Below are 26,763 nucleotides of genomic sequence, written 5' to 3'. Positions count from 1 at the left end.
GAGACACCAGCCAGTCCTGGAGCTGGAGGGCCTGAAGGATCTGAGAGAGAGTTACCATCTTGAACTTGTCCTTCCTGAGGAACTTGTTCAATTCTCGTAAGTCCAGGATGGGTCTCAGTCCTCCGTCCTTCTTTGGTATGAGAAAGTAGGGGGGAGTACCAGCCCTTGTTCCCGTCCGCTACAGGTACCGGTTCTATGGCACCTTTCTCTAGCAGGTCCATAATTTCCTGCAAGATGAGCGGATCTGGAACTTTTAGGGAGCTGTTCCCCGGTGGATGACTCTGAGGGATGTGTAGAAAGGGTAGGCAGTAACCTTGGGCAACTGTCTCCAACGCCCAAGCATCTGACGTTATAGCCTGCCATTCCGTCAGATGGTGAGTTAACCTGCCCCCTACAGGTGTCTTGTGTGCGAAGGCCTCAGAGTGGTTTGGGGGTGGCTGATGTAGATGCCGAGGGTAAAGAGGCACCTGCTGCTGCTGCGGTCTTAGTACCTTTGACCCGTCCACCTCGGGTGGATCTTCTTTGGCCTCTTTGAGCCGGCTGTCCTCTGCCTTTTCCGAATGCGGAATAATAGCGAAAGGACTTTCCTCTCCCAGAGGTTCCTGAGGGGCGAAAAGGAGTTTTGCGGATAGCAGCTCCTAAGGATTTTGCTGCTGCTTTAGAAGTCTGTAACTTTTCCAGACTGTCATCCTCCTTTTTCCCGAATAAATGAAGAGCCGTCAAAGGGCATATTCAAAAGTCTGGCCTGTACATCAGGGGCAAAGCCCGACTTTCGCAACCACGCATGCCTGCGGATTGTTGTACTTGCCGCCATGGCCCTGCTGATTCTGTCAGAGGAATCGATGCCTGTTTGAAGTGATTCGCACATGGCATCTTTGCCATCTTGAATGATGTTAAGGAAGGCTTCCTTCTCCTCTCCATCGGGTATGCAGTCAGCCGCAGATGAAGCACACTCCCATAATGTGTGACTGAACCTGGCGAGCGTACAGGTGGAGTTGATGGACTTCAACGCCATACTACAGGCAGAGAAGACTTTCTTTGCCATAGAGTCATACTTCTTGTCATCCCTATCCTGTGGGACAGTGGGGTAAGCAGTCCTACTGCTGGATGAAGTTGCCGCTTGAACCACCAGGCTCTCTGGGGTCAGGTGTTTTGACAGGTATTCAGGGTCAGCAGCCGCTACCCTATACTTTGTCGACAGTCTTTTATTGACTGCTGGGATAACTTCGGGAGTTTCCCAATTGGATGCAATTTTTCTTTGTAGGGCTGCATGGAAGGGGACCACCGGGTCCTCCTGTGGGCCTTTGTCCAATATATCCGTCAGATCATCCTGTTGGAAAACAGGTGAAGGTGCAGACCAACCCATAAACTCAATTATTCTTGCCATCAGGGTTCTATATGGTGTTTCGGCATGTTCCCCTGGGTCTGGCTTTACAAATTCCGCTTCTGGGGAAGTGTCAAGTCCACTTGCCTCATGAAGTGAGTCCTGTAGTTCCTTCAGCCTTCTTTCTTCAGAGGTGAAATCCTCTGCAGCAGGCAGTGTGGATCTCTGTAAACCAAAAGTTTCTTGGTCAGAGTCTTCCCTTTCTTCCTAAATTGAAGAAAGACCATGGTATTCTGATCTCTGAAATGGAGTAAAACCCATCTCTAGGGCCGAAGGAGCCAAACTCGTCGTTTTTGGACGAGAAAATGTCAAAATCGTCGACGCCGATGTAACCGGCTTCGAAGGCGCCGAAAATGGCGTCGAAAAAACTGGAAGGAGTCTCGAAGAACTCGAGAGGATCGGGATCCTACGCGAGGGCATCGACGCCGGTCTCGGCGTCGTGCCGGAGGCCCTTGAAAACACCATTGGCTGTGGAGCCTTGGTCCTCTCTTTCATCGGCGTCGACGATGGCGTCGAGTCGATCGACCGATGCGTCGAGGAACCCTTCGACAACGGCGTCGATGGCGCCGACCCGTGCGTTGAAGGAACCTTCGACGACGGCGTCTAAGACGGTGCCTTCTTACCCGATGGCTAATGGCGCTCTCGGGTGGAATGTTTCGCCGGGTGCTGCGACTCGCTGCGTTTTGATTTTTTGGGTTTTTCACCCGGGGTATCATCCTCAGCTGTCTTCGAGGGGGTCGAGGCCGCGTTCTCGAAGACGCTTAACATTTTCTTTCTGAATTCCTCCCACTCAGCCTGAGAACTGTGTTTGGTGGGACAGGAAACTCTTTCTGGGGACACCGAAGACGACGAGGAATGGGACCTTCGACGTCTCTTTTTTGAGTGTCTAGATCTCGACGAATGGTGGGAGCTGCTTCGAGATCTAGAAGGGGAGTGTTTTCGACGGCGAGGAGACGAATGCCTCGACTCAGCCGACAAAACCTTCGAGGAGGATTTGGCTGACTTACCTCTCGAGAGCTTCCCCTTTCGCTCCTTCAGGGCTTTCGTCGTCATGGACATGCAGTCCTCACACTCCGAACAATGGTGCTCGGACCCCAAGCACCATAAACAGACTCTGTGTGGATCAGTTATTGACATTTTTTTACCGCAGTCTCGACATTTCTTGAAGCCGGATTGCGGCGTCGTCGGTTCTGATGAAGAAGCCATCGAGAACGATAAGGAATATTTGCGAAATAGATTTAGATAAACCTGACTGAACTGAGCAACGACGTTCCGAGGCCCCACGAAGCGCGGAAAAACGGAACTGAGCAACGGACGCAGCGCGTGTCTATTTATGGGCATGGTGACGTCGGCGCCGATACGGTGGCCGTCGAGGGACATCGACTCGGCAGACGTCGACGCGCAGCGCCCTCTACAGAAAAAATTTCCGAGGCCAGCAAGCTGGAAACGTATTATCAAAGATAAGGAATACGTCAGAGGACACAATCCCTTCGAAATAGAGAGATACAGACAGAGAAAGAGATTACAGAGAGAAAGTGAGAGATAGAGGGAGAGAGAGAGAGACAGAGAGAGCAAGAGCGGAAGCTAGAAAGAGATAGAGCGCTAAATCAGATAATACACTGGGCTTAGCAACTGCTTTCTGTTACTTAAATGTATTAATCTCCTGGACTCTTTAGCCAATTATGTCATATCCATGTCTGTGTGTGTAAACCATTCTGGAGCATGAAATGAGCCCCTGTTCCAAAGACCAGAACCCAAATCTTCAAATGTAAATGCACTTTCATCTTTGTAAAAAGAAGGGTATCTGGAGGGCATGTTCATCGCGCTTTCATTGAATGAATTTACTCTCAATTCCTACAATTGGGCGAATCTTAGAGGTGATAATGGTAATTCTTCACAGCATCATGGGTGCAAGCTTTATCAGTTACCTACCATGTGCTTACTGAACATTTAAAGTTCACACAATGTTACTTACTCGGTTTGCTGACTTTGCTCAATCATGGGGTCACTGAAAGGGAAGTGAGACAGATGTACATGTTTGAGATTGTACAGTGCAGTTTAACAAAATAATTGTTTAGTCCGAGGGTGATGTAATTTACATATTGAAGTGAACTGGTCGCATCTGCTTCATAGAAAGAAGTGGAAGGTAGTACAGACATGAATATAGGACTAGAAAAGGTTTAGGGAATAGACTCACTTCCAGACAAGACATAATGCATTAGAACCTGGGTTAAATCTTGAGGAGGTCACAGATAGAAATGTGTTATTTGTAAATAACAGTAATGATCAGCACTTACCCAGTTTGCTGAGCCTGGTTCACAAGTGCAGGCTTTGTGCATTTGCTGTAAAATAAAAGCAACCATCATGACATCAGTGTTCATGCAGCTAGCTATAAGGTGCCTAGTCTAAGTAACTAATGCAGACATCTACAGTAATTAATGTGGGCAAGTCAGCAACAATACCTACATAATTTTCATTCCTCTATGACACATAACCAGAGAACAAGTGCATGCATATCTTTTCAGCCATTTACAATGGCATAAGACTCATAACCTGCAATTCATCAAATGTGGCTACACGGGACACTTGTAACCAGGACCATGCAGCCCACTGCACTCAATACTAAAAGACATGACATATCCTTGCATACTTATATTAGAGGAGTCTTTACAGAATATGTGACCAGTGTTTTGTCATTGATTTCTGAACCACATCCCAATTTTGGATACCCTAAATTGCAATACAGAATTGTGGAACTGCTTTGGAATGCAGCCTCATATTGTAAGTGGCATATGTCATGCAATAATTGCAATCCACATTAGCTTACGTCCCCAGCAACACGCGGGACCAAATCAGAGACCAACCACTGATGGACGAGGCAATCAAGTGACAGAAGCGTGTGTCATCACTTAGGGGCGTCCATCCACGGGTGTCCCAGTTAAGGATGGAACAGTGAAGGGTGAAGACCAGCTGCTGACCAGCCCCTTGGCCTCTGAGCCTATGAGTCTTTGCATTTGCCTTTCTCCCTGCTGCACCCTACGTACTCCTAGCTTGTTAATCACTGTGCTGTCTTTCCAGACTGCAGTAATCATTTGCAATCCATTCGCTCCTCCTGTTCTTCCTACTCACCTTTCACTATGCTTTCTCCAATCATGCTACAACTTCCTCCTTTCCTATCCCTGGCTCACATCTCAAAACTCCCACTGCTTCATCTCTCTTGCATCTCATATTTCTATCATACTGTAAATCTCGTTTTATGTGCTGTATCTTTTTATGTGAATATGTGTATAAAGTTTCTTTTTTGCAAACTAAATCACACAATAAATGAACATTTTCAACCAAGCAGAGAAGCTAACCATACCTCTCCTAAAACCTATCCACCTCGCTTCTCTACCTCTGAGACTCAACTTCTCTAATCTTCCTTACCGCACCAACGGAACATGGACTCTGGAATGCTCAGTCTGTATTCACCATCTCTATTATTGTTCCGCCTCACTCGGTTCACATCATCTCCATCTATCGCCCTCCTGGTCTCACTGGATCATTCTTTGATGAACTTGGGCAATTCCTTGATTCTCTTACCACTAACCATCACCGCATTCTCTTAGGTGACTTTAACCTTCCCTATCCAATCACTTCTCAGAAATCTGAACTTCAGTCTTTTCTGAATGACCACGCTCTCCATTCTATCCATAACCTACGTAACCACACCTGGGGCAGCTCTTTGGATCTCGTATTCATCTCCACCTCTCTGTCAGCCACTAATACTACTGTCACACCATCCCTATCTGATCACTCCATTATTTCCACCATCTCCTTTCCACCTTCTGACCTCTCCTCACCACTTGCCTCACCTAAAGGAAATGTAAACTTTCTGCCATTCCTCCCTTTCTCTCAGACCTACATTTCTCACTCTCCTCCTTCACACCTGATACCTCTTCCACTAGCACTGCCTTTTCCAGCTTCCAATCCCTACTATATGACTTATTGTCCTCTGACTTCCCACTAACTTTCACCTCTAAATCTCAGCATCCTCAACCATGGGTCACCCCCTTCATAAGCTCTTTGCGCACAGATATGTGTTGGCTGTTGTGCAAATGGAGGCATATCCACTCACATGAGGACCTGAAACTTTACCTCTCTGCCCTGAACTCTCTCAATTCCTCTTTAAATAGAGCAAAAACTGATTTCTACTGCACCATCATTGTCTCTCACTCCAACCATTCTCGCCGGCTACAGGTCACCCTAAATTAACTCCTCATTTCTCCTAAACCTATGACTATCAACTCCACTCTCACAGCTAATGACCCGGCGGAATACTTTGCTGCAAACATTTCCAAAATTAAAGACTCTCTTCTGATCTTCCTCACACTCCCGCTTTCTACACTCTACACTCTGCGTACTCTACCATCAAGCCAAATACAGAACACGAAAAATTGGTTACCCCTTTCTATGCTGCCAGAATATTCAATTGATGATGTTTTTACGCAATCTTTATGTTTGCATAAAAGAAGTTGCTAGATCTCAGCCTAAACTTGAACATCTCGTCATGAAACCACATATTGTCATTAAAAAACGGGTTTATTTATTAATCACAAAAAAGAACATTTAAAAAAAACATATATATGCATATTGTCAGAAGCTCGATATACACATTATATACCTTTGATATTAAAAAGCAATTAAAAAACCTATGAAAGACACACAATGTGCCGGGGTAAATGATGCCATGTATATGTCTGTATATACACACTCAAGACTTATAGGAACAAAACAAGTAAGACAGAAAGAAAAAGAGACTGTTCTTATTCCGAATCTAATTTAGATCGTCGACATGTTTCGCCCAATGTTTACATTACAAACTATCTCTAGTGTATTTTCCTTCTAGTTCTGCAGGCCTTCTTCAGGACAATGATATTTCTTCAAAATAGTGGTTTACTCCTGTATACCCCTTTGATTGCTGGTCAGAGACAATATTTCTACAAAAACAACATAAAAAACACAAGTAAAAATGTGATGTAGAAAAGTTCAAGGAATCCTCTTTTGTGGAACTCCGAACAGCGCATAACTTAACTACATCAGCAAACATCACCAATATTTTACTTTTATCTACTGTCAGCATGAAGGTGAATGCTCTCCACGTAATTTGAGCAGAGATACTAATTTCTTCTGGGACACTGTCTGGTCCAGGTTGCAGATGAATATTCAGTCACTTTTTCCCCAGAGAACAAGGATGGAGTATTCTCCTTATTTCCTATAAGAATACATTGTTTATCGTTAATTCTATTTTGATACCAAACAGTAGTGTATCTATCTTACAGACAACTTCTATTAGTTCGTTTTCCACAACGTATATTGGTTTTACCTCTGGGTATTATGGGAAAATGCTTCCATTGTTTTCCCTGACGTCTTATGTTCCGAGACCAATCCTTTTATGTCCACAGTTATTTGGTAGCCCAGATGGATGGCAGTAGGTGACCCCACCAAATGTTGTCTCTAAACAACAACAAAATGATAGACAAATGTCTTATTATACGAGAGACAGCTTTTACAACATAGTCAGTCCAGAGGAAGAGGATTGTGACATGATGTTACAATCCTTCAAAAATAAATATTTTTTTCCAACTACACTTACATATACACTCAGTTCGTTGTCATATTGGCTGAGTCAAATCTTTTGGCATCAAGGGACACAGTGATGATTTTCACAAAAGGCCTCAATACACTCGAACCTCCCTAGCTAGGTATTGAGATAAATAGAAGCATAATCAAGATGAAAATGTGGCTTAGAAATACCAGTATTACTTAAATATTTACATAGCCTTACGGGGACAAAAGTCTTCAAAACAACCTTGTATCATTACTTACTTGATTGATATGACCTAAGGTCAAAAAAAGATGGCGACTTCTCCCCTCGCGTCTGCTTCAGCTATACGCACACCACCGGCTGAAGCCACGCTTTAGGCAAAGGTTGGATAGAACAAGATGAATTTCTGTTTCTAACCAATACCAATCCTACATCCCAGCATTCTACCTACTAACCAAAGTACTTAAAAATCCACTAACCCCGCCTGACAGACCTATTTTCTCAGCCATCAACTCACTCTTGGAATCACTATCAATCTATTCCGATTGCTTCCTTCGACCTTTTGTGAGATCGATGCAATCTTTTGTTAAAGATACAACGAGCATGATGAATCTACTGAAACATCTGTCAGTAGTAACGGGAACCATACTAGTGACATTAGACGTCACAGCTTTATATACAAGCATCCGACAAGCAGAATGCCTGAGAGTCATGGAACTTTTTCTGAATAAACGCATATGGACCTTAGAAAAAGTTTCGACAGCGTTTATTTTGGAATGCATTAGAATTGCACTAATTTTTTCGTATATGACGGTACCTTCTACAGACAAGTGCATGGAACAAGCATGGGGCAACCTTTGCCCCGGACTTGGCCAACTTGTTTATGGACGATTATGAAACCGCGTCCATATACCATCCAAATGGGGGTGTGGCCTGAGCTCATGGAGTTTTCTATGATTTTGTGTTCTACAAACATTATCTGGGAGCAGAGGAACTGTTTCTGCAAACGGCGGGTGAAGAGAGGGGGAAAATCAGAGACCGTTTCACACAGCACGAGGCTGCTGAAGACAGACCCCAGGGCACGCAAGATGGCGGTCTCAGGTGCGGCTCGGAGCGTTGTGGGGGAGGGGCGTGCCTGAAACGAAGGTGCCCCGGTGGACGCTGAGGGGGGAAAGCTATGCTTCCCTGCACTGCCATCCCTGGCCTGCCCGCTCGCTATTGTGCTGGAGCAAATCGAGGGGTGAAGAGCACCGAACACGTCAGTAAAGAGCCCCGAGACTGGTGTGGTGGCGAGGACCGGCTGCGGGTTCTTGCAGGGCAGGCAGTGGGACCGTGACTCCTTTGCAGGCGAGAGGACAACTGGGATGCTCGCAATCCCGACGTGCCCACAGCGCTCCGCGGAACGGCTGCTGCACACTGATGGCAGCAACGAAGGAAACGATCGGAATAAACATGCACTGTGCTGGAGGTGGCGCCGGGGCTCGGATCAGCGGCGTATAATGAACACAACACCTGGAGGGAAACAACTTTCTACAGACAAATAGCCTATGAATCACGGGACGCCTGCACGGTGACCCACGACAGTGGACCGCAAGGCTACATTGGCGGCCAACAGAAGACTGCACACCCTGATCCTGGCCTGACCCGGTGAGTGCAAGCAACAGCGAATAACTACTGTGGCCCACGCTGCGACCCCTACTGCTTGGGCCCGCGGCGCTCGGTGCAGTAAAACACTGAATTATAATTGGGGGCAACCGCAGGCTAGCGGACCCGGCCCAGATCCCCTACAGGACTTGTCGGGGAAGGTGGCGCCCTGCCTGCATCGTGATTTGCTGCCCCCCATTAATGCGCAGGGAGAATACATCCGGAGCAGGGGGTGCCACTTGCTTGCCCGGCAGCTGGAAAGCTACAGCACGTGGGAAGGGCAGGAGTGAGCTGTGTCCATGTCACACACCCCTCATCTACAGTGACCTGGAAGCTAAGTCAGAGCCTGGAGACCAGTAGCAAATAAACTGACGCTCCACTGTTTGAGGGTTCACTGGACACCTCAACAATAAACCAACGGGGTAACTGCACCTGACCCTACGAGCCCACTAACGCACCCAGCAGATGAGTAGCTAGTAGTGGCACTACATTTGCAGTCCGCTCCCAACAATGCCTACAACACTGCAACTGGGGATAGGCCTTGCTTGACGTAAGGTGGCCCAATACTGCTCTGGGAACACAACGGAGGAGAAATTTGGGGCGACGCTCGGCATATTGCCTTGGCTAACCCCTGAATCCCTGCTCGGCTTGTGGTGTGACTTTGTGACTTGCATCACTTAACTACTTACTGTAGGTGCCCTGTGCCCAGCACTGCCTGGCCCCAATGTGTGCAACATGCCCTCATCTAAAAAGAAGAGTAGCCCCACTATAATGGAGTCCTTTGCAGCGACCAGGCCGCAAGATCAGCCGTCAAGTATCAAAGAGGCCCACGCAGACCAGGCTGACCTAGAGCCACCCAATAAAGACAAACATGTGCTGGAGGCAATTGCAGGTCTACGTTCCTTTATAGACACAAAAATAGAGGAAGTTAAAGCAGACATGCAGCTGATGCGCCAGGATATGCGCAACCTCACTGAACGGGTAACAGCCACGGAAGTTGGACAAAAGGAAACTTCGGATACGCTGAAAGATATGCAGGCCAGGGTACATCATCTGGAGAGGTGTGACAAAGTACTAGAGGAAAGGGCTGAAGACGCGGAGGGTAGATCTAGGCGGAACAATGTACGCATTTTAGGAGTGCCTGAGGGAATGGAGGGATCCAATCCCACGAACTTTGTAGAATCCTTACTGCAACAGGAAGTCGGTGCTGGACGCATCTCACAAGGCTTTGCGGTCGAGCGGGCCTATAGATCCTTACAAAAAAAAAACACCACCTGGATCGCACACTCGGCCGATGCTGGCCAGGATCCTGAATTTTCAAGACAGGGAAATCATACTATGCCATTCACGGGAGGGCAGGGAGATAAGGAGGGACAACGCCAAAATAGCCATGTACCCAGTCTACACATCAGCGGTGCAGAGAGCGAGAAAATCCTTCATTCCGGTCAAAGCCCGACTCCGGCAGCTGAATCTCAAGTATATGTTAATGTACCCGTCCCGTCTCAAAGTGTTATATAGAGGGGAAAGCTGTTTTCCTGGAGACCCCAGCAACTGCCACCATGTGCCTGGAACACAACAACATGGCAGTGGGCGACGAAGCGGTGACATAGTCGGAGCTGCAACAACTAAGAAGCTGACGTTCGAGGATTAAAATGCCCCGGAGAATCTCGAAATAAACTATCACTTGGAGCACAAGAACCCATTGTAACGAAGCATAGTTAGCACAATGGATGGGTAGGGTTTATAGTGATATTTTTGAATGCATTTATTTCGAATCAATAATGTCGGAAAAATAATGTCGAATTTATTTTATTTTATAAAAAAAAAATGTAATGGGGGTTCCCCCACAACCCCCCGTTTTTTTAATAACCCTTTTTTTACTAGCCAAACCCCAAAAAAAACAAAGTAAAAAAAAATATTCAACATTTTTTTTTCAACATTTTTTTCGAAATTAATGCAATCGAAATTATTGATTCGATATTTACACGACCCGCACGGGACGACCCGCATGGGTTTAGAAGGTGCGGGGGCACCTGAGCGTTGTCTCTATGTAGCAGCTGCTCGGTGCAGTCGGTTAATTTGTTTGGTTTGTGTCAATTGTTGTTGTTGTTTTACGTTGTTCCAATGTCTTCATGATGAGAAAAGGTGGGTGAGAAAAGTCTAAGCTTATAACACACAGCGAGATGGGTGTACAGCGAGGTGGGGGAGTGGGGAACCCTGCCATGACTGTCGGGGGCAAGCAAGGGGGGTAGGGATACGAAACTTGGGTGTACCAAAAACTGACCATGGCAACGCAACTTAAGATTTTGACATGGAATGTGCGTGGGATGGGCTCCTACCTGCGCAGAAATAGAATTAAATCCTGCTTACATAGAAAAAAGGTGGACATAGCACTACTCAAAGAAACCCACCTCACGGCCGAGGCCATGGTCAAACTGAAGGAATGCTGGGGGGGGGCAGGGACATGGGGCCACCTACTCCTCATATGCAAGAGGCGTGTTCACTTGGGTCAACACGGGGGTGCCTTTCCGACTGCTGGGAACTGAAAGTGACACAGAAGTGGCACAGTACCTCGTACTGTGGGGAGCAATTGAGCAAACTGAGATCTGCATTGTAAACTCATACTTCCCCAACCACGGTATACCTGCGCACCTGAATATGCTCCACACTAAAATACTCCAATATTGAGTGGGTCTGTACATATGGGGTAGAGACTTTAACTGTGTAAAAGATATTGACCTGGATAGATCGGAGCCGCCACGAAATCGAGTTGAAGCCGCCCCACTGGCACTGAGCTCCATGCTAGAACAACTTGACCTGGTAGATGCTTGGATGGAATGCCACCCCAATGTTAGAGCCTACTTGCACTATTCCTCACTGCATGGTCTGTACACGAGGATTGACTATTTCTTTATTGATAAAACGCACCTGGCACAAGTGGACTTGATACAATACATGTGTAGCTCAATCTCGGACCATTCCCCCCTACTCATACACTGGGCGATGTCAGGACCCCGGCCACCCATACCATTATGGCAAATGCCCACGGAAGCACTCACTGACCAGGCCTTCAGGGGGGAACTTGGGGATAAACTTGAGGAGTACATCACGATAAATCAAGGCAGTGTAGACCACTGGAGTATGATATGGGAGGCCCTGAAAGTGGTAATACGGGGAGAGGTCATTGCAGGTTCGGGAGGCATCAGGAGGCTAGGGAAAGAGGAGCTGGAGAAGCGAGACGAGGGTATAAAACAGTTAGAATCTGTCAACCGGGGGACCTGGAAGGAGGAGGAGAAACTGGCGGAGGCCAGAAAAGGCGGAGGCCAGAACTGGCTGCCAGGAGGCATGGGGGAGATTATCCAAGTTCGACTACATAACATGCGCTGCCAGAACACATAAAGAAGGGGATAAGCCCGGCAGACTGTTGGTGTGTCTATGTAGGCAAGAACACCTTAGACATCCAACGACAACACTCAAAGGGGAATACGGGATATTGCACAACACACAACAATCCATCAATGACACCTTCACAGCCTTCTACGCTAAGTTATATGCCCATGACACCCCGGTGACTTTGGCAGATATACGCAACGCATTGGAAGAAATTGAGCTCCTTACACTGGGCAAGTCACAATGAGAGGCCTTAGATGAGGAAATCACTACGGAGGACATCACAGACACAATCAGACCACTGTCCACTTGCAAGACCCCGGGTAGCGATGGACTCCCTCCTGAATTTTATAAGGCATATGAACCGACACTAACTCCAATACTTCACGAGGTGTTCAGGGAGGCATATGAAGTTGGAACACTCCCGAAAAGTATGAGGGAAACGCTGAAAGTACCGATACGCAAACCAAATAAACCAGCGGATGATTGTGACTCGTACCGCCCTTTAGCTATGCTAAACTATGACGCTTAGATATTGACCACCATATTGGCCAAACGCCTGTCCAGAGTAATAGGGAGTGTGTTACACGAAGATCAAAGTGGTTTTGTGCCAGGTCGAAACACGACTGCTAATCTACGTAGGTTACAACATATTATGGCACAAACGCAACAAGAAGGAGAACACCTTGCAGTGATGTCGATAGACGCTATTAAGACATTCGACTCCATATACTGGGAATGGCTGATAGAGGTCCTGCGGGTATTTGGTTCGGGGAATGCTTTGTGAGGTGGATTCAGGTGTTGTATAGCGACCCGGTGGCAAGAGTAAAGACAGGACAGATGATATCTAAGATCTGGGACATTCAAAGGGGTACTAGACAAGGATGCCCGTTGTCACCCATGCCGTACATCCGAGGATTAGAGCCCATTGCGATATACATCAGAAAGCATTTCTTTGATGCTGGGATAAAAATAGGCGGGGAGTATCACATTATATCACTCTACGCTGATGATGTTCTGCCTACTTGAAGGACCCACAACATAATGCTCCGACAATACTAGAGGTACTAGATAATTTTGCACGCTACTCCGGGATACGCTTCAGTAACCAAAAGTCTTACATGTTCCCACTTGCAGGTCTGAGAGGGATAGAGACTCGGAGACTACCGGAGGTGAGAATACATTGGCAATTGGATATGTTCAGGTACCTAGGGGTACGGATTTGGCATACACTGGAACTCACACATGAACACAACGCTGTGGCTGTGATACAGGGCCTACGCAACTCAATGAAGTTCTGCTCCAAGCTACCGCTATCAATGATGGGAAGGGCATCGATCACCAAAATGATCATTCTACCGAGGTTCCTGTACTATTTCCAGAACATCTGCCACTATATTAGGCCATCTTTCTTCCATACCCTAGAAGCAATGACCAGGGACTTTCTTTGGGGAACTGCACGCCACAAACTAGCACTGACCATACTGACTCGGCCTTGCAAGGAAGGCGGTATACAACTCCCAGACTTCGAAAGGCCTTATTTGGCAGCACAATTTAGTCATATAACGAGATGGCTGTCGGATGGCGTAACTGCAGAAACAAGACTTTTGTGGGATTCGATTGCTCCAATGTACTTGAAAGAAATGCTATGGTCCCCACAAGATACAAGATCCCATGCTGGTGACACTAGGCTGGCTAATATGGAACAGGGTCAAATCAGTCCTACACCTGGTGCATCCTTACTCACCCGAAATGCCACTACTGGCGGAGTCAGGAGTAGTAAACACAGACTTCCACACCATAAGAAGTAGGGGAAAGGCTGGGATTATACACCTTGGGGGGCATGTCTGAGGAGGGGTCATTTAGAAACTTGAACCACTGCATGAAAAGGAAGGGCTACCAAGAGAGCAATTTTTATGGTTTCTGAGGCTAAAACATACAGCTAAAAAGAACTGGGGTGAGTGGCCGGAAGAACCAGAGGCAAACCCTCTGATGACAGAAATATATAATCTGAGAGATGGATGGCGGCCAGGGTCGAGATTGTATGCCCAACTAAATGACAGACCTAATCCCTGCACAGCCACACTGAAGGCTAAATGGGAGAAGGACCTGAGAGTAGATATCACAGAAAAGGAATGGCAAAGGGGCCTGTTGCACCCTAAAGAAGTGTCTAGGAACGCAAGATTCAGATCAATACAGATGAATGTCTTGTATAGAACATATAGGACCCCTATAAGGGTGGCGAGCTTCAACAAACACACCAGGTCGGCATGCCCGTGGTGTGGTAACAAAGAAGCTGACTTAATCCATATGTTTTGGAGATGCACGAAGGTACACATTTTTTGGGCAAAAATTAAACAGATATGTACAAATACATGCAGAATAAATAGGCAATACTGCTAACCCTGCCGAAATGGACACACTTAAAACAGTATTGCTCCAACCACATAATAACGGTGCCTTAGAAACGAGGCAGCATACCATGTGAGATGCAGGAATAATTCCAAATTCTTTCTCAGTTGAACAAGCTACTGCCCCTTTAAAATTGACCTGTTTAAAGTTCGTTGATCACGTGACCAATACAATTGGGCGCGCATTATGTGCGCCACGGAGCTGTACTATAAATAGCATCTGAATGCTAAAAAGAAAGCCGGTGGTGTGCGTATATCTGAAGCAGACGCAAGGAGAAAAGACGCCCCCTTTTTTTGACCTCCGGTCATATCAATCAAGTAAGTAATGATACCGGGTTGTTTTGAAGACGTTTGTCCCCGTAAGGCTTTGTAAATATTTAAGTAAGACTGGTATTTCTAAGCCCCATTTTCATCTTGACTATGCTTCTGTTTATCTCAATACCTAGCTAGTGGGGTTCGAGTGTATTAAGGCCTTTTGTGAAAATCATCACTGTGTCCCTTGACGCCAACAAATTTGACTCAGCCAATATGACAACAAACTGAGTGTATATGTAAGTGTAGTTGGAAAAACATATTTTTTTTTTATATTTTTTTAATTGAAATTTACTCAAAGTGGTAAAACAAAGAGTTTTATCAAAAACTTCTTCACAATTTCTTTCTCTTCATTAGGGAAGCACTTCGCGCAAGTCCCCTTCCTCTCCGCGTCTCACAAAGATGGTGTCTCTGTCCCACTGGGCTTTGCATCTTTGTCCGCTTCCCTATGTTGGTTCCAGTCTTGATGCAGGTTGTGGTCCATTCGAAAGTGTGTTGATCTTTTTCATCACTATATCTATTAGTTTTGCCATTGCCACCGTCCAGTTTGTTTTTTCACCTAATATTAATCGGTTCCACCAGTCATCGGGTTCGAGGTGCCATGCATTTTTTGCCAGGGGTTGGAGATAAATTTTTCGGATTTCCATAGTTTCTGGGCATTTCAACACTAGATGTTTCAGTATTTCTATTTCCGTTTGATTGTCACATAGGCGGCATGTCTTTATCCTATTCGAATCCCGAATGGCTATGATTTCTCGGGTTGGTAGTAGGTTTAATCTGGCTTTTAGAAAAAGGTTTCTCAGTTTTTTGTTGGGGAATTTGTGGCAGTAATTTTGAGGTTTGTTCAAACAATTGAAAGTGGGTGGTAGATGCATTAGAAGTTTATTGCCAGCCGCTTTCTCCACTATGGTCATCCAATCCCACTCTTTCATTTTTCGTTTGATTCTCTCAGGATTTTCCATTAGATCTTTTTCAGAGCAGGCAATTTTTTTCAGATCTTCTTTTCTACCCATCGCCCAATTGTTTAGGGCTCTGCACTTCCCTGCTTCAATTTCATCTCTCCTGAACTCATAGGTAGGTAGCGTGTCCGACATGATTATCTTTCTGAATAGACTCATCGCACTTTGGTCCACCATGGCTGCCAAGGATACCAGGCCCAGTTCTCTCCTAATTGCCGGCATGGCTGTCGATTTCGGGACCCCTAACAGCGTTTTCCATATATAGCCCTCCAATTTTGTCCACAGGTGGCGTGGTATATTGAAAGAAGTTTCGGCTCCGTACACCAAGGTCGGCACTACCTTAGATTAGTAGAATATGATAGCTGGAGATAGCTAGAATGTTCTGTATTTTTTTTCCACTGATCTTGGCTGTGCTGTCAGGCGCTTTGTTTTCTCCCATAGTTGACTTTGCCAAGCGCTGTCTGTTCCGGAGCTGTCCATCATTACCCCCAAGTATTTGATACTTTTTATGTTTTCTATTTCCATGTTCTCGATAAACAAAGTCTGCTTTTTCTTTCTTGGGTTTTGACCTTTTTCTAATATCAAGACCTTCGTTTTTGATTTGTTTATTTCGAGGTTGTTTTCGCTGATATATCTTGCCAGATGTGTTAGTTTCCGTTGGAGGCCTATTTTTGTTTGATCAATCAAGATTACATCGTCAGCATATAGCAGGTGTGGGATTTCTGTTGGCGTGGGAGGGAACACTCTTATTTTCTCTTCTGAGTGTTGGTAATCTCCCAGGAAGGCTATAAATAGTGCTGGGGCCAATGGACAGCCCTGTTTTACACCTCTGTTTACTTCGATCTCTTCAGAGAGGGTGCCTTGTAGATTTAATTTCACTCTGATTTTCGTCTTTGTGTGTAGGGCTTTTATGGGGTCCATCACCTCCTCTGGGCACTTCCAGGATTGTAGTTTGTCCCATAGCATTCTTCGATTTATTCTATCGAACGCTTTTGATAGGTCCACAAAGGCCAGGAAAATCCTTGGGGCCCCCTCCTTTACTTTTGCCTTCAGAATATTTAGTAGAAAGATGTTGATTCCCGTACTTCCGTTTTTTTGGAACCCTGTTTGCAGGACGTCTCTTGAAGGGCCGTTTTGTTCCCAGGTGCGAAAGTGAGTGAGCAGGTGAGTCGCAAAGATCTTTCCTATTATGTCTAATAGGGCGATGGGTCTATAGCTTTCAGGCTCATGTCGTGCTCCTTTCTTGTAGATCGGTACTATGACCGCCTTTAGCCATGTTTTCGGAATCATTTTTTTCCTGCCGCACACCTCAAATATCTTGCTGATCAGATTGGACCATTTCTTCGGGCACATTTTAAGGTCCGTATTTGATAGACCATCCGGACCTGGTGCGCGGGATGTTTTTAGTTTGTTGATTGTTTTTTCGATGTCAGCTTTATCTGATACGTCGACCCAGGGTGTGTTGTTCCTTTTATTCATTGCGCCCTCATCTTGTCCCGGGGACTTGAATTCTGTTGTAAAGTGGCCTATCCAACTTGCTTCCGGGACTGCGTTGCTCTGCACGCTCTTGAGTGTATTATTTGGTGCGTTTATCAAGCCCCATAAATCCTTTGCCTTTTTTGATTGTAATTTTGACAGCATTTCTTCAGCGTCTTTTTGGATTTGGGCAGCTCTGTGCTGTTTTCTCCAGTTTGTATACTCGTTCTTTGCCTGCTTCCATTTCTTCCAGTCTTCCAGCGCGTTGGTCTTTTTTGCCACTCTATTCAATCTACGGACAATTTTCCTTTTGTCTACCAAATCTTTATCGAAAGCATGTTTTGGTGCTATTGGGTTTTCGCTGTTTTTATTCACCTTTCTTCGCAATGCCAATAAAAATGGTAGGTAGTTCGGTCTCTCCTCATCAGATGTCATTTGAGATTTGGTTGTCTTTTGGGACCACGCTATGTTTATTTTCGCTATGTCGGTTTCGGTTATTCTTAGACGGGTTCTCTGGGCATTTACTTCAACTGCTGAAGCATATACTTCCTTATTTGGTATGTGTCCTTGCCATGAGCACATTAGCAGATTGTGATCACTTTGTTGGGTTTTTATAACTTCAAAATTCCTCATGACACTTGTCAACCCCTCCGAGATAAAGATGTAGTCCAGGGTCGCTTTTGATGCATTGCGTTCCCACGTTGGAAGGTTTTGTTGGGAGGGAAAGAGGTCGGCTGTGTTTTGGATGTTCCTGACTCTGATGACCTCATTCCACGCTTTTCCTCTTTCTCCAGCGGGGTTGTATGTTCCACTTGCTTGTTTGCCCCCCGAGTATACCGACTCTATCTTGGAACATTTTGCGTTGAAGTCTCCACATACTACGATTTCGATCCTCTCAAACTCCTCGTATAGCTTATCAATTGTGTCTCTCATGTTTGCACAGAACGATTTGGCGGACGTCCGTTGCGGGTTCCAATAGCAGTTGACTATCGCTAGTGGCTTTATCTGAGATTTTTGCTTCTTACCATCGCACTGATTCCATGACGTCAAAACCACCGTTAGTTCATAAGCTTCTTTCCATTTTTTTGGTTCTGATAGCCCCTGTCCTGTTTTGATCGCTATTAGGAGACCTGATGAAGGTCTACCTAGCAGACCTTTTACTGACGGCGAGATTTCGACGGTGTAGCCATCGAGCACTGGCCTATCGAGCAACCATGTTTCTTGAAGGCATATTATATCGTAAATGCCCAGTTCCACCTCTCCAGCTGTGGTCAGATGTGCGTGGCCTCTTGTGTTCCAAGACCCTAAAGTAAAATGATCTTTTTCGGGCCTCACCGCGTCACTGTTTTGATTTATCTCGTGGACGCCGGGGGACCCAGGTCGTTGCTAGTTATTTGAGTTTTTGTTCCAGCTTTGTGTTAGCCATTTCCATGGGCCTGCTTTCTGTTCCTCCACCACTTTCCTCTCTGTTTTAGATGTTGCTCTACTCTTATCCTCATGTCTCCTTTGCTCGTCCCCTCTTACCCTCCGTAAATCCCTGTCTTTGTCCTTTGCCGGGGAATCTTCTGAGTCTTCCTTCGGTCTCTCCCGGTTCTCCCTAGACAGGCGGGACCGGCTTGATGCTTGGATTTCTGTCTCTTTCTTGTTTCTCTCACTCTTTCGTGCATCTTCCCATCTGATGTTACGATGCTCTCTGCGTGCTTCCACCCTTTCCTGTGGTTCTTTCCAACGGTTTTGACGATAGAGCTCTTCCGTCCTTGATTTGTAGTGCGTTTGTGCTCTTTGGGTTTCTGCCTTTTCCATTACGAGGGTGTTTTTATCGTTTTTCTTGGTTAACTCCGTGAGGTGGAAACCCAAATGTTCGATTTCTTCATAGACTTGTTGGTCAATATGTTTGATTCTTGCAGACTTGAGATGGAGGTAGGCCTTGGCCCTCTTTTCTCTATGATAAGGCTCCACAAGTTTCAGGTCTTCTGTTCTGATTTTTCTCAGGGTTTTCATTTTTTTCATTATATTCAGCACTGTAGGTCTATTCAAGATCAAGAATCTTCCGTCTTTGATTCTCTGTTCCAGTTTAAACACTCTTGTCTCTTCTTTCTTATTGTCGTGCCTGGCCTTTTCATGGCTTTCCGCTTTCTTGTTCGAAAGCATTTCTGTTCTGCTATTATTGTTTGGGTTTTCCCTTGTATTTCCCAGGATACCCAGGGGGCCTTTTTTCTGTTGTGGGTCGTCTAAATTTGCCAACTGTCGATCGGAGGCTGCTTTAGGCGCCTGCTCGTTCTCCGCCACTCCGTTCCCATCCCCCTTGTCCGTTATTTGGCTTGCACCTTTTTTTTTTATCTCACCCTCTCTTGTTTCTTTACTTTGTTGTTTGGTTTCTTCCTTGTGTTCATGGATTGAGATGTTCATTAAGTCTGACATCACCATAAACTCCTCTATGGTTTTCGGTGATCTAGCGTCCGGTTCCTTCGTTCGTCTTTCCGTTGGTTTGTTGGTTTTCTCCTCTCCTACGCACCCTGCCACAAGGTCGATTATTTCTGATGGCTCAGTCGTTTGCCTCACTGATAATGTCACGCCTCCCTTTTCCTCCGGGGTGTGATGTGATACTTGGGTTGTTCTTTTAACGATTTGCTCCCCAGTCAGTGCTTTTTTCTTCTCTCTGGGAGATGAGGGCGGATTTCCCTTTATCTTCGACTGCGCTGCCATTTCCTGGATCTTAGCTTTTGTACAGCTCCATTTTTCCATTTGATCCTTATTAAGGGCTTCCATTATTTCGATCTTCTTTTCAAGCGTTTTGATTTTGGTTTCCCACTTGCATGCTTCCTGCGTTGCCCGATTTTCACACACGATGATATAACGTTCTACATGGCTTAGTTTACTTATCATATTTGTCAGGATTGCAGTGTTATTCTTTACATCTTCCTTTTTTGCCTCGTATAGCTTGCAGAATGGTGCCAGCACGACTGACATAGCTGACATAATTGCGATCATGTCTGGTTTGTTGTTAGGCGTCTCTTTCTGCATTGAGGCTGCAATGTAACTTAGTCTTCTCTTTTTTGGAGGTTCTTGAATTTTCTCTTGTCTTCGTGTCGCCTTGTGAGGGTCTGACTGTGTTATGTCCACCAAAGGACTATATACTTTGTCCTTTCTTTGATTTGGCCCACCCGACCCTTTGATCGACAGTACTTGGTCCCAGATTGCTTTCGACGCATCCCTTGTTTCGATGGCTGCTTTCATGCGAGAGCCTGTCGTCTGATGTGGTTTATTCCATGCCGTAGACTGTTCTTTGTCCAATGGAGGTACCCCTCTTTGTGTTGTTTTCCCAAGTTGCGGGTTTGCAGAAACCTGCTCCTTGTTGTTCTCCCCCTCCTGCTCAGTTCTTTTCTGTTCCGTCTCTTTAGTCCCATTTTTTGGGGTTTTCATTAGCGGTCCAGGGGGGAGGACACGTAGCTGTTCTCTTTCCGTACCTGCCTCCTGACCACTCATCTCACTGATCCTAGGAGGGACTATACTCTGAGTTGCCGTCTTTTCCGAGATTGCCTCTTTCGCCTGGTCTTGGCTGATGGACACAAACGGACCACTTTCGGTTCTTCGCTGCTTTGGCGCAGATGGCGTTTCCCCGACCGCTTCCAACAATTCAGCATCGGAAACTTTGTCATCAATTAGTATCTTTCTTTTATGATGTTGTATGAAGAAGTTCTTTAATGGGTGCGATAAGATATGAGCCGGTAAACCTTTCCTTTGGGAACCTCTTCTTTTCATCTCTTTCGTTCTTGTCTGTTCGATCCCTCCCTTTCTGCCCATTTTCCTTTCAGTTCTTGCCTTTTTTGTCCGTGGGTTCGTTCCTTTTTTCCTTATTTTCAAACATAGTTGATGGTTTTCCCCCCTTTTCTCCCCTTTTTGCCCCTTAGCCGGGGTCTTCTGGTTTGCTTCCAATTCCGTTGATCCATTTATTATATCATGTGAGCCATCATGTTCGATGATCTCTAGGTCTGAATCTGCTGCACTCAGCCCCTCTTCCGAGTCTAAGCGACTCGCCACATCCGATTCATCTTCGGAGTCAGTTTCGCTGGCAATGGCCTCCTTAGTGGTATTATTTTCATGTGATCTTCTTTTAGTCTGTCTTACTTTTTTTTTAGTACAGCTCTCTTTCTCACTGCTCCTTTGGTGTATCATAGCTTTTATTTCTATTTTACTCGTCTTCTGGGCTACCACTTCCCCGGGTTCGTACTCCAGAGTAGTGGTCTGCTGGCTCCACGGTTTTCCGCGGCTCCCTCCTGGGCTGTTTGGTTGGTTTTGCACTGGACACTGAGTGATCCTCAGTGCCTCTGCCTCTGACTCTCCTGGTCCCTTCACGGGCCCATCGTTGTTTCCTGGGAGGCTTTTGTTGACGGGGGCCCTTTCGTTCCGAGACGAGACCCCCGCCTCTGCGACCGCGGCCTCCACGTCCTCCACGTCCTCCGCTTTCCCCTCTTCATCCTCCTCTCTCCTTCCTTCTTCGTCGTTTGGGCTCCGGCCTCGCCCTTCGCTCCTGAACTTCCGCCTGGCGTCAGGCGGGCACCGTCCTCCGACCGCGCTCGCACAGACGTCACTCGTCTCCAGCGGAGACTGCGAGAAGCCAGCCGTAGGATCGGCCTCAGACACCGGGGTACTCGTGCTGGTAAGTTCATCCCCCCGAGATTCTGCTCCACTCCATGGACATAGAATCTCACCGTCTAAGGGTGCTTCCACTTCTGACGTGATCCGTTTTCCGAGAACACTCTCGTTATTCTTTGTTTGTTTTCTCACATCTGCCCCACTACTGCCCCTGGGGGTCTCGATAGTGTTAGAATCTCCGACGACCCCCCGCCATAGGTGTTTGCTTGGTTTTTGGAGCTCCTATCTCCTCAAAGGTCAGGGCTGTAATTTTGGCCCCCGACTTTAGGGCCGGACGGCCAGAGACCTCTTCCTCAACAGGGCTCACTGTCTGTCTCACTGCCTGTCTCACTGCGGATTCGGACTTACTCCTCTCCTTTAATCCGGTCGCCATTAACCATGTGGTTTTTGCAGACTTCTGTGGTCTTACGTCTGGTTCCATGCGACTCTGACTCCGCGTCTGCAGCGGACTGCTGCAGACTGCTTCTCACCTCTGCTTCCCAGCTCCGCTCACCGCTCCGCGGTAGGTGTGGGTAGTTATAAGCTCCACCTCACACAGTTAGGACAGTAGAAAGACTCTCGTGCTGGACTGCTGCAGACTGCTTCTCACCTCTGCTTCCCAGCTCCGCTCACCGCTCCGCGGTAGGTGTGGGTAGTTATAAGCTCCACCTCACACAGTAAGGACAGTAGAAAGACTCTCGTGCTGGACTGCTGCAGACTGCTTCTCACCTCTGCTTCCCAGCTCCGCTCACCGCTCTGCGGTAGGTGTGGGTAGTTATAAGCTCCACCTCATACAGTTAGGACAGTAGAAAGACTCTCGTGCTGGACTGCTGCAGACTGCTTCTCACCTCTGCTTCCCAGCTTTATTTTTGAAGGATCGTAACATCATGTCACGATCCTCTTCCTCTTGACCGAGTATGTTGTAAAAGCTGTCTCTCGTATAATAAGACATTAATAAGACATTTGTTTGTTATTTTATTGTTATTTAGAGACAACATCCTGTGGGGTCACCTAGTGCCATCCATCTGGGCTACCAAATAACTATGGACATAAAAGGATTGGTCTCGGAACTCAAGACTTCAGGGAAAACAATGGAAGCATTTTCCCATAATACCCAGAGGTAAAACCAATATACATTGTGGAAAACTAACTGATAGAAGTTGTCTGGAAGATAGATACACTACTGTTTGGTATCTTAACATCCTGTGGCCACATCCATTAAAACTAACACTTTATATTAACTCATTGAACAAGATCTAGGCATGTACAAATAGACACACATTTCAGAAAGACTAAGAATTTTTTATAGGCATTATAGGGCAAAAATAGTGGAAGTTAAACCATAATGTCCAAGATAAATAAGAAGTCAAAATCGAATTAACGATAAACAATGTATTATTATAGGAAATAAGGAGAATACTCCATCCTTGTTCTCTGGGGAAAAAGTGACTGAATATTCATCTGCAACTTGGACCAGACAATGTCTCAGAAGAAATTAGTATCTCCGCTCAAATTACATGGAGAGCATTCACCTTCATGCTGACAGTAGATAAAAGTAAGATATTGGTGATGTTTGCATCTAATTGATTGATGTAGTTAAGTTATGCGCTGTTTGGAGTTCCACAAAAGAGGATTCCTTCAACTTTTCTAGACCACATTTTTACTTGTGTTCTTTATGTTGTTTTTGTAGAAATATTGTGTCTGACCAGCAATCAAAGGGCTATACAGGAGTAAAGCACTATTTTGAAGAAATATCAGTGTCCTGAAGAAGGCCTGCAGAGCTAGAAGGATTACATTACACACTATATCTAGTGTATTTTAGAGATAGTGTGTAATGTAATCATTGGCCAAAAGATGTTGACGATCTAAATGAGATTCGAAATAAGAACAGTCTCTTTTTCTCTCTGTCTTACTTGTTTTGTTCCTTTAAGACTTGAGTGTGTATATACAGACATATACATGGCATCCTTCACCCCGGCACATTGTGTGTCTTTCATAGGTTTTGAATTGCTTTTTAATATCAAAGGTTATGTGTATATCGAGCTTCTGACAATATGGATATATGTGTTGTTTTTAAAAATGTTCTGTGATTATTACAAATCTTTTTTGTGATTAATAAATAAACCTGTTTTTTAACAAAATATGTGGTTTCATGACGAGATGTTCCAAGTTTAGGCTGAGATCTAGCAACTTCTTTTATGCAAACATAAAGATTGCGTAAAAACATGACCAATCGAATATTCGGTCAGCATAGAAAGGGGTAACCAATTTTTCGTGTTCTGTATTTGGCTTAATTGAAATCTCCCGTTTGAGAATTGGTCCCCCGACAACAAAAAATAGGGAGAATACCTAATTTAGGTTCAACTCCTCTACCATCATCCTGTTCCTCTTCCTCCCACTTTAGTCACACTAATACTGAAGAAGTATTATCTCCATTCATAAAGGTTAAGCCCTTGTGTGACCCATCAGACCTTCTTGCTCCGGAGCTCGTCAAGCCTATTGCCTCTTCAATGGAGTCTCACCTCACTGAACTCTTCAACCTGTCCTTAAACTCTGCTTGCTCTCCCTCTATTTTCAAAATGGCCACGGTCATCCCTCTCCTAAAAAAGCAAGGAGCTGACCCGAATCTACCGGCTAGCTTTAGCCCTGTGTCTCTCATTCCGTTTACTTTAAAGTGCTTGAAAGGGTTGTGTTCAACCGTTTTACCAATTTCGTACACATCCACAACCTTTGAGGCCCCCTATAAGCAGGTTTCCGCTCCTGTCACTCCTCGGAAACAGCACTCATGAATGGCTCCAACTTCATCTACTCTGCTAAGCACTCCAACCTATCCTCTATCCTAATTCTCCTTGATCTGTGTGCGGCCATTGACACTATTGATCACTCAGTTCAACTTAATACTCTCTTTCTTCTTGGGATTTGAGATTGGAACCTGGATTAAATCCTACCTGGCACTTGTCCAATTCTTTATCTCCTGGAGCAACAACACCTCTCAACTCGCTCCTCTAACTGTTGGTGTTCCACAGGGCTCTGTCTTGGGTCCTCTCCTCTTTACATTCTACAACGCTGCTGTAGGGTCACTAATCTCCTCCTTTGGATTCTCATATCAACTCTTTGCGGACAACACCCACATATTCTTCTCTTTTCCTGAACTTTCCTCTGATCTATACAAATTTGAAAGTGTCTCTCTGCCATTAAATATGAGATAGCTTTGTACTCTCTGATGTTAAATTCTACCAAAACAGAGGTGCTCTTCTTCCCTGCCGAATACTCTCTCTCATCTCTTCCCCTGCTTATCCAGTCACACCTGACACTCTTCCCCTACTCTTCTTCAGCTAGAAACCTCAGTGTCATCTATGACCCTTCTCCCACCTCTACTTTCATCTCCAAAACTGCAATGGCGGCTTGCCTCAACCTCATAAATATTAGAAAATGTAGGCACCTCCTTCCTTTCAACACCAAACAGCATTTCTTAACCACTCTTGTATTCTCTAAACTGGACTACTGTGCCAGCATCCTCTTTGGTCTCCTCAACTATGCGTTCTGTCCTCTCCACAAGATCATTAACTTTGCTACCACGACTCTCTTTGAACTCCCTGACTTCACACCTACTTCCTCGTACCGTCACCAGCCTGGACTGCTGATGATGCAAAACAGGGCCAAATTTAAATTTCTGCTCATGGTTTGCCAATCTATTCACAACGATCTGTTCAAAACCAAAATCAAAGCCTACCTCTTCCCACAGAGTTACCCTCTTAACATACCTCTCATCTGCCTTCTAGGTAACATTTTTCTTTCGCCTCTACTCTGTCCCTCACTTTCTACTGCGTCCACTCTAGCACTTCATCCACCATGGTCACATCCCTAAATCAGCTGGCTGTACCACCTTCCTGCAATTAAAAATGTTTAATGTTGGTTGTCCTTAATCTATGTATGTCCAGCTATAAATTGTCCCCGGTGACGGTTCCATTTACCCTCCCCCATACAACTTGGTCAGAATGTAATTGAGAATCACCCCATTGTATGAAGCTCACTGCTTCTCATCAATTCTGATTTCATATTGATTGTACATTCTTTTATGATCAAAAGAACATTGTTCTTCCATCTAAAAATAAAATCGCTTAAACCCTCAAGGGACCATGAAGAGGTCATCATTGTGACTCACCTCTAGCGGAATGTCAAGTACTTTCATATCATATCATAGAGCAATTCACATCAGATTCTTTAAACAAAATGATTTACATATTTCTGTAATTGCTGAGCACTCTTCCAGCGCTGCACGACAGTAATGTGATTCTCAACCCACCAAATGGCAATATAACCTTTGAATTCAGGTGTGAGGAATTGCCATCTGGCAAGAGTGTAGAAACTCTGGCTTTTTGATTGTATTAATTTACAAAATGATGCGGAGAATTCCATCTAAGAAAGGATGGACTCCTAACCAGTCCCCCTTTCCTTAACCCCTTAAGTGCCAAGGGCGAGGTATCTCGTCCTTGGAATTCCCTCCAAAATGCCATGGACGAGATAGCACGTCCTTTTTGGCACTTCGTTTTGTGTGATCCCTGTAAAACTGTAATCCAGGGTCCCCCCTCACTGCCAGGGGGCTGGGTTACCTTCAGTTTCACGGTGGCGTGCGTAAAGCACGCCGACGTGAAAGTCAAAGTAATTTTCACTGCAGCAGCCATTTCGGGCTGCTGCAGTGAAAATAGAAGGCGAGTCTCCACCTTTCTCCCCCTCGATCTCCAGCTGTATTTCAAGCCAGAGATCGAGGGAGGTGTCGTTGGAAAGGGGAGATTGTCCCCTTTCCAACAACACCCTTTGTGACAGTATTGCTGCCCGTGGATCAAGCGCAGGGCGCTCGATACGCGGGCAGCAATGCCCACTAGACAGCAGGGATACGTTTGTGACGTGGGGTGAGAGGGGGTCCCCCGAGCCCCCAAAGCATAGGGGCACATATGTGCACAA

At 45.7% G+C, this 26,763-nt stretch overlaps 1 protein-coding gene across 1 annotated transcript in view; it reads right to left on the bottom strand.

Annotated features, from left to right (window-relative positions):
• The window catches only part of LOC138528587 (uncharacterized), a 1,521,057-nt gene that overhangs the window by 488,953 nt on the left and 1,005,341 nt on the right, over positions 1 to 26,763 (bottom strand). The window contains exons 15-16 of the mRNA XM_069640364.1: positions 3,682 to 3,726; positions 3,360 to 3,392 (exon numbers count right to left, since the gene is read on the bottom strand). Coding sequence (XP_069496465.1) covers positions 3,360 to 3,392; positions 3,682 to 3,726 — 78 coding nt within the window. The remainder of the gene's footprint in view (positions 1 to 3,359; positions 3,393 to 3,681; positions 3,727 to 26,763) is intronic.

This window comes from Ambystoma mexicanum, chromosome 7q, assembly GCF_040938575.1.
Source record: "Ambystoma mexicanum isolate Mex_15411 chromosome 7q, UKY_AmexF1_1, whole genome shotgun sequence".
NCBI classification, from domain to species: Eukaryota; Metazoa; Chordata; class Amphibia; order Caudata; family Ambystomatidae; genus Ambystoma; species Ambystoma mexicanum.
Note: the sequence above shows the minus strand (reverse complement) of the source record. Positions and strands in the feature narration are given on the sequence as shown.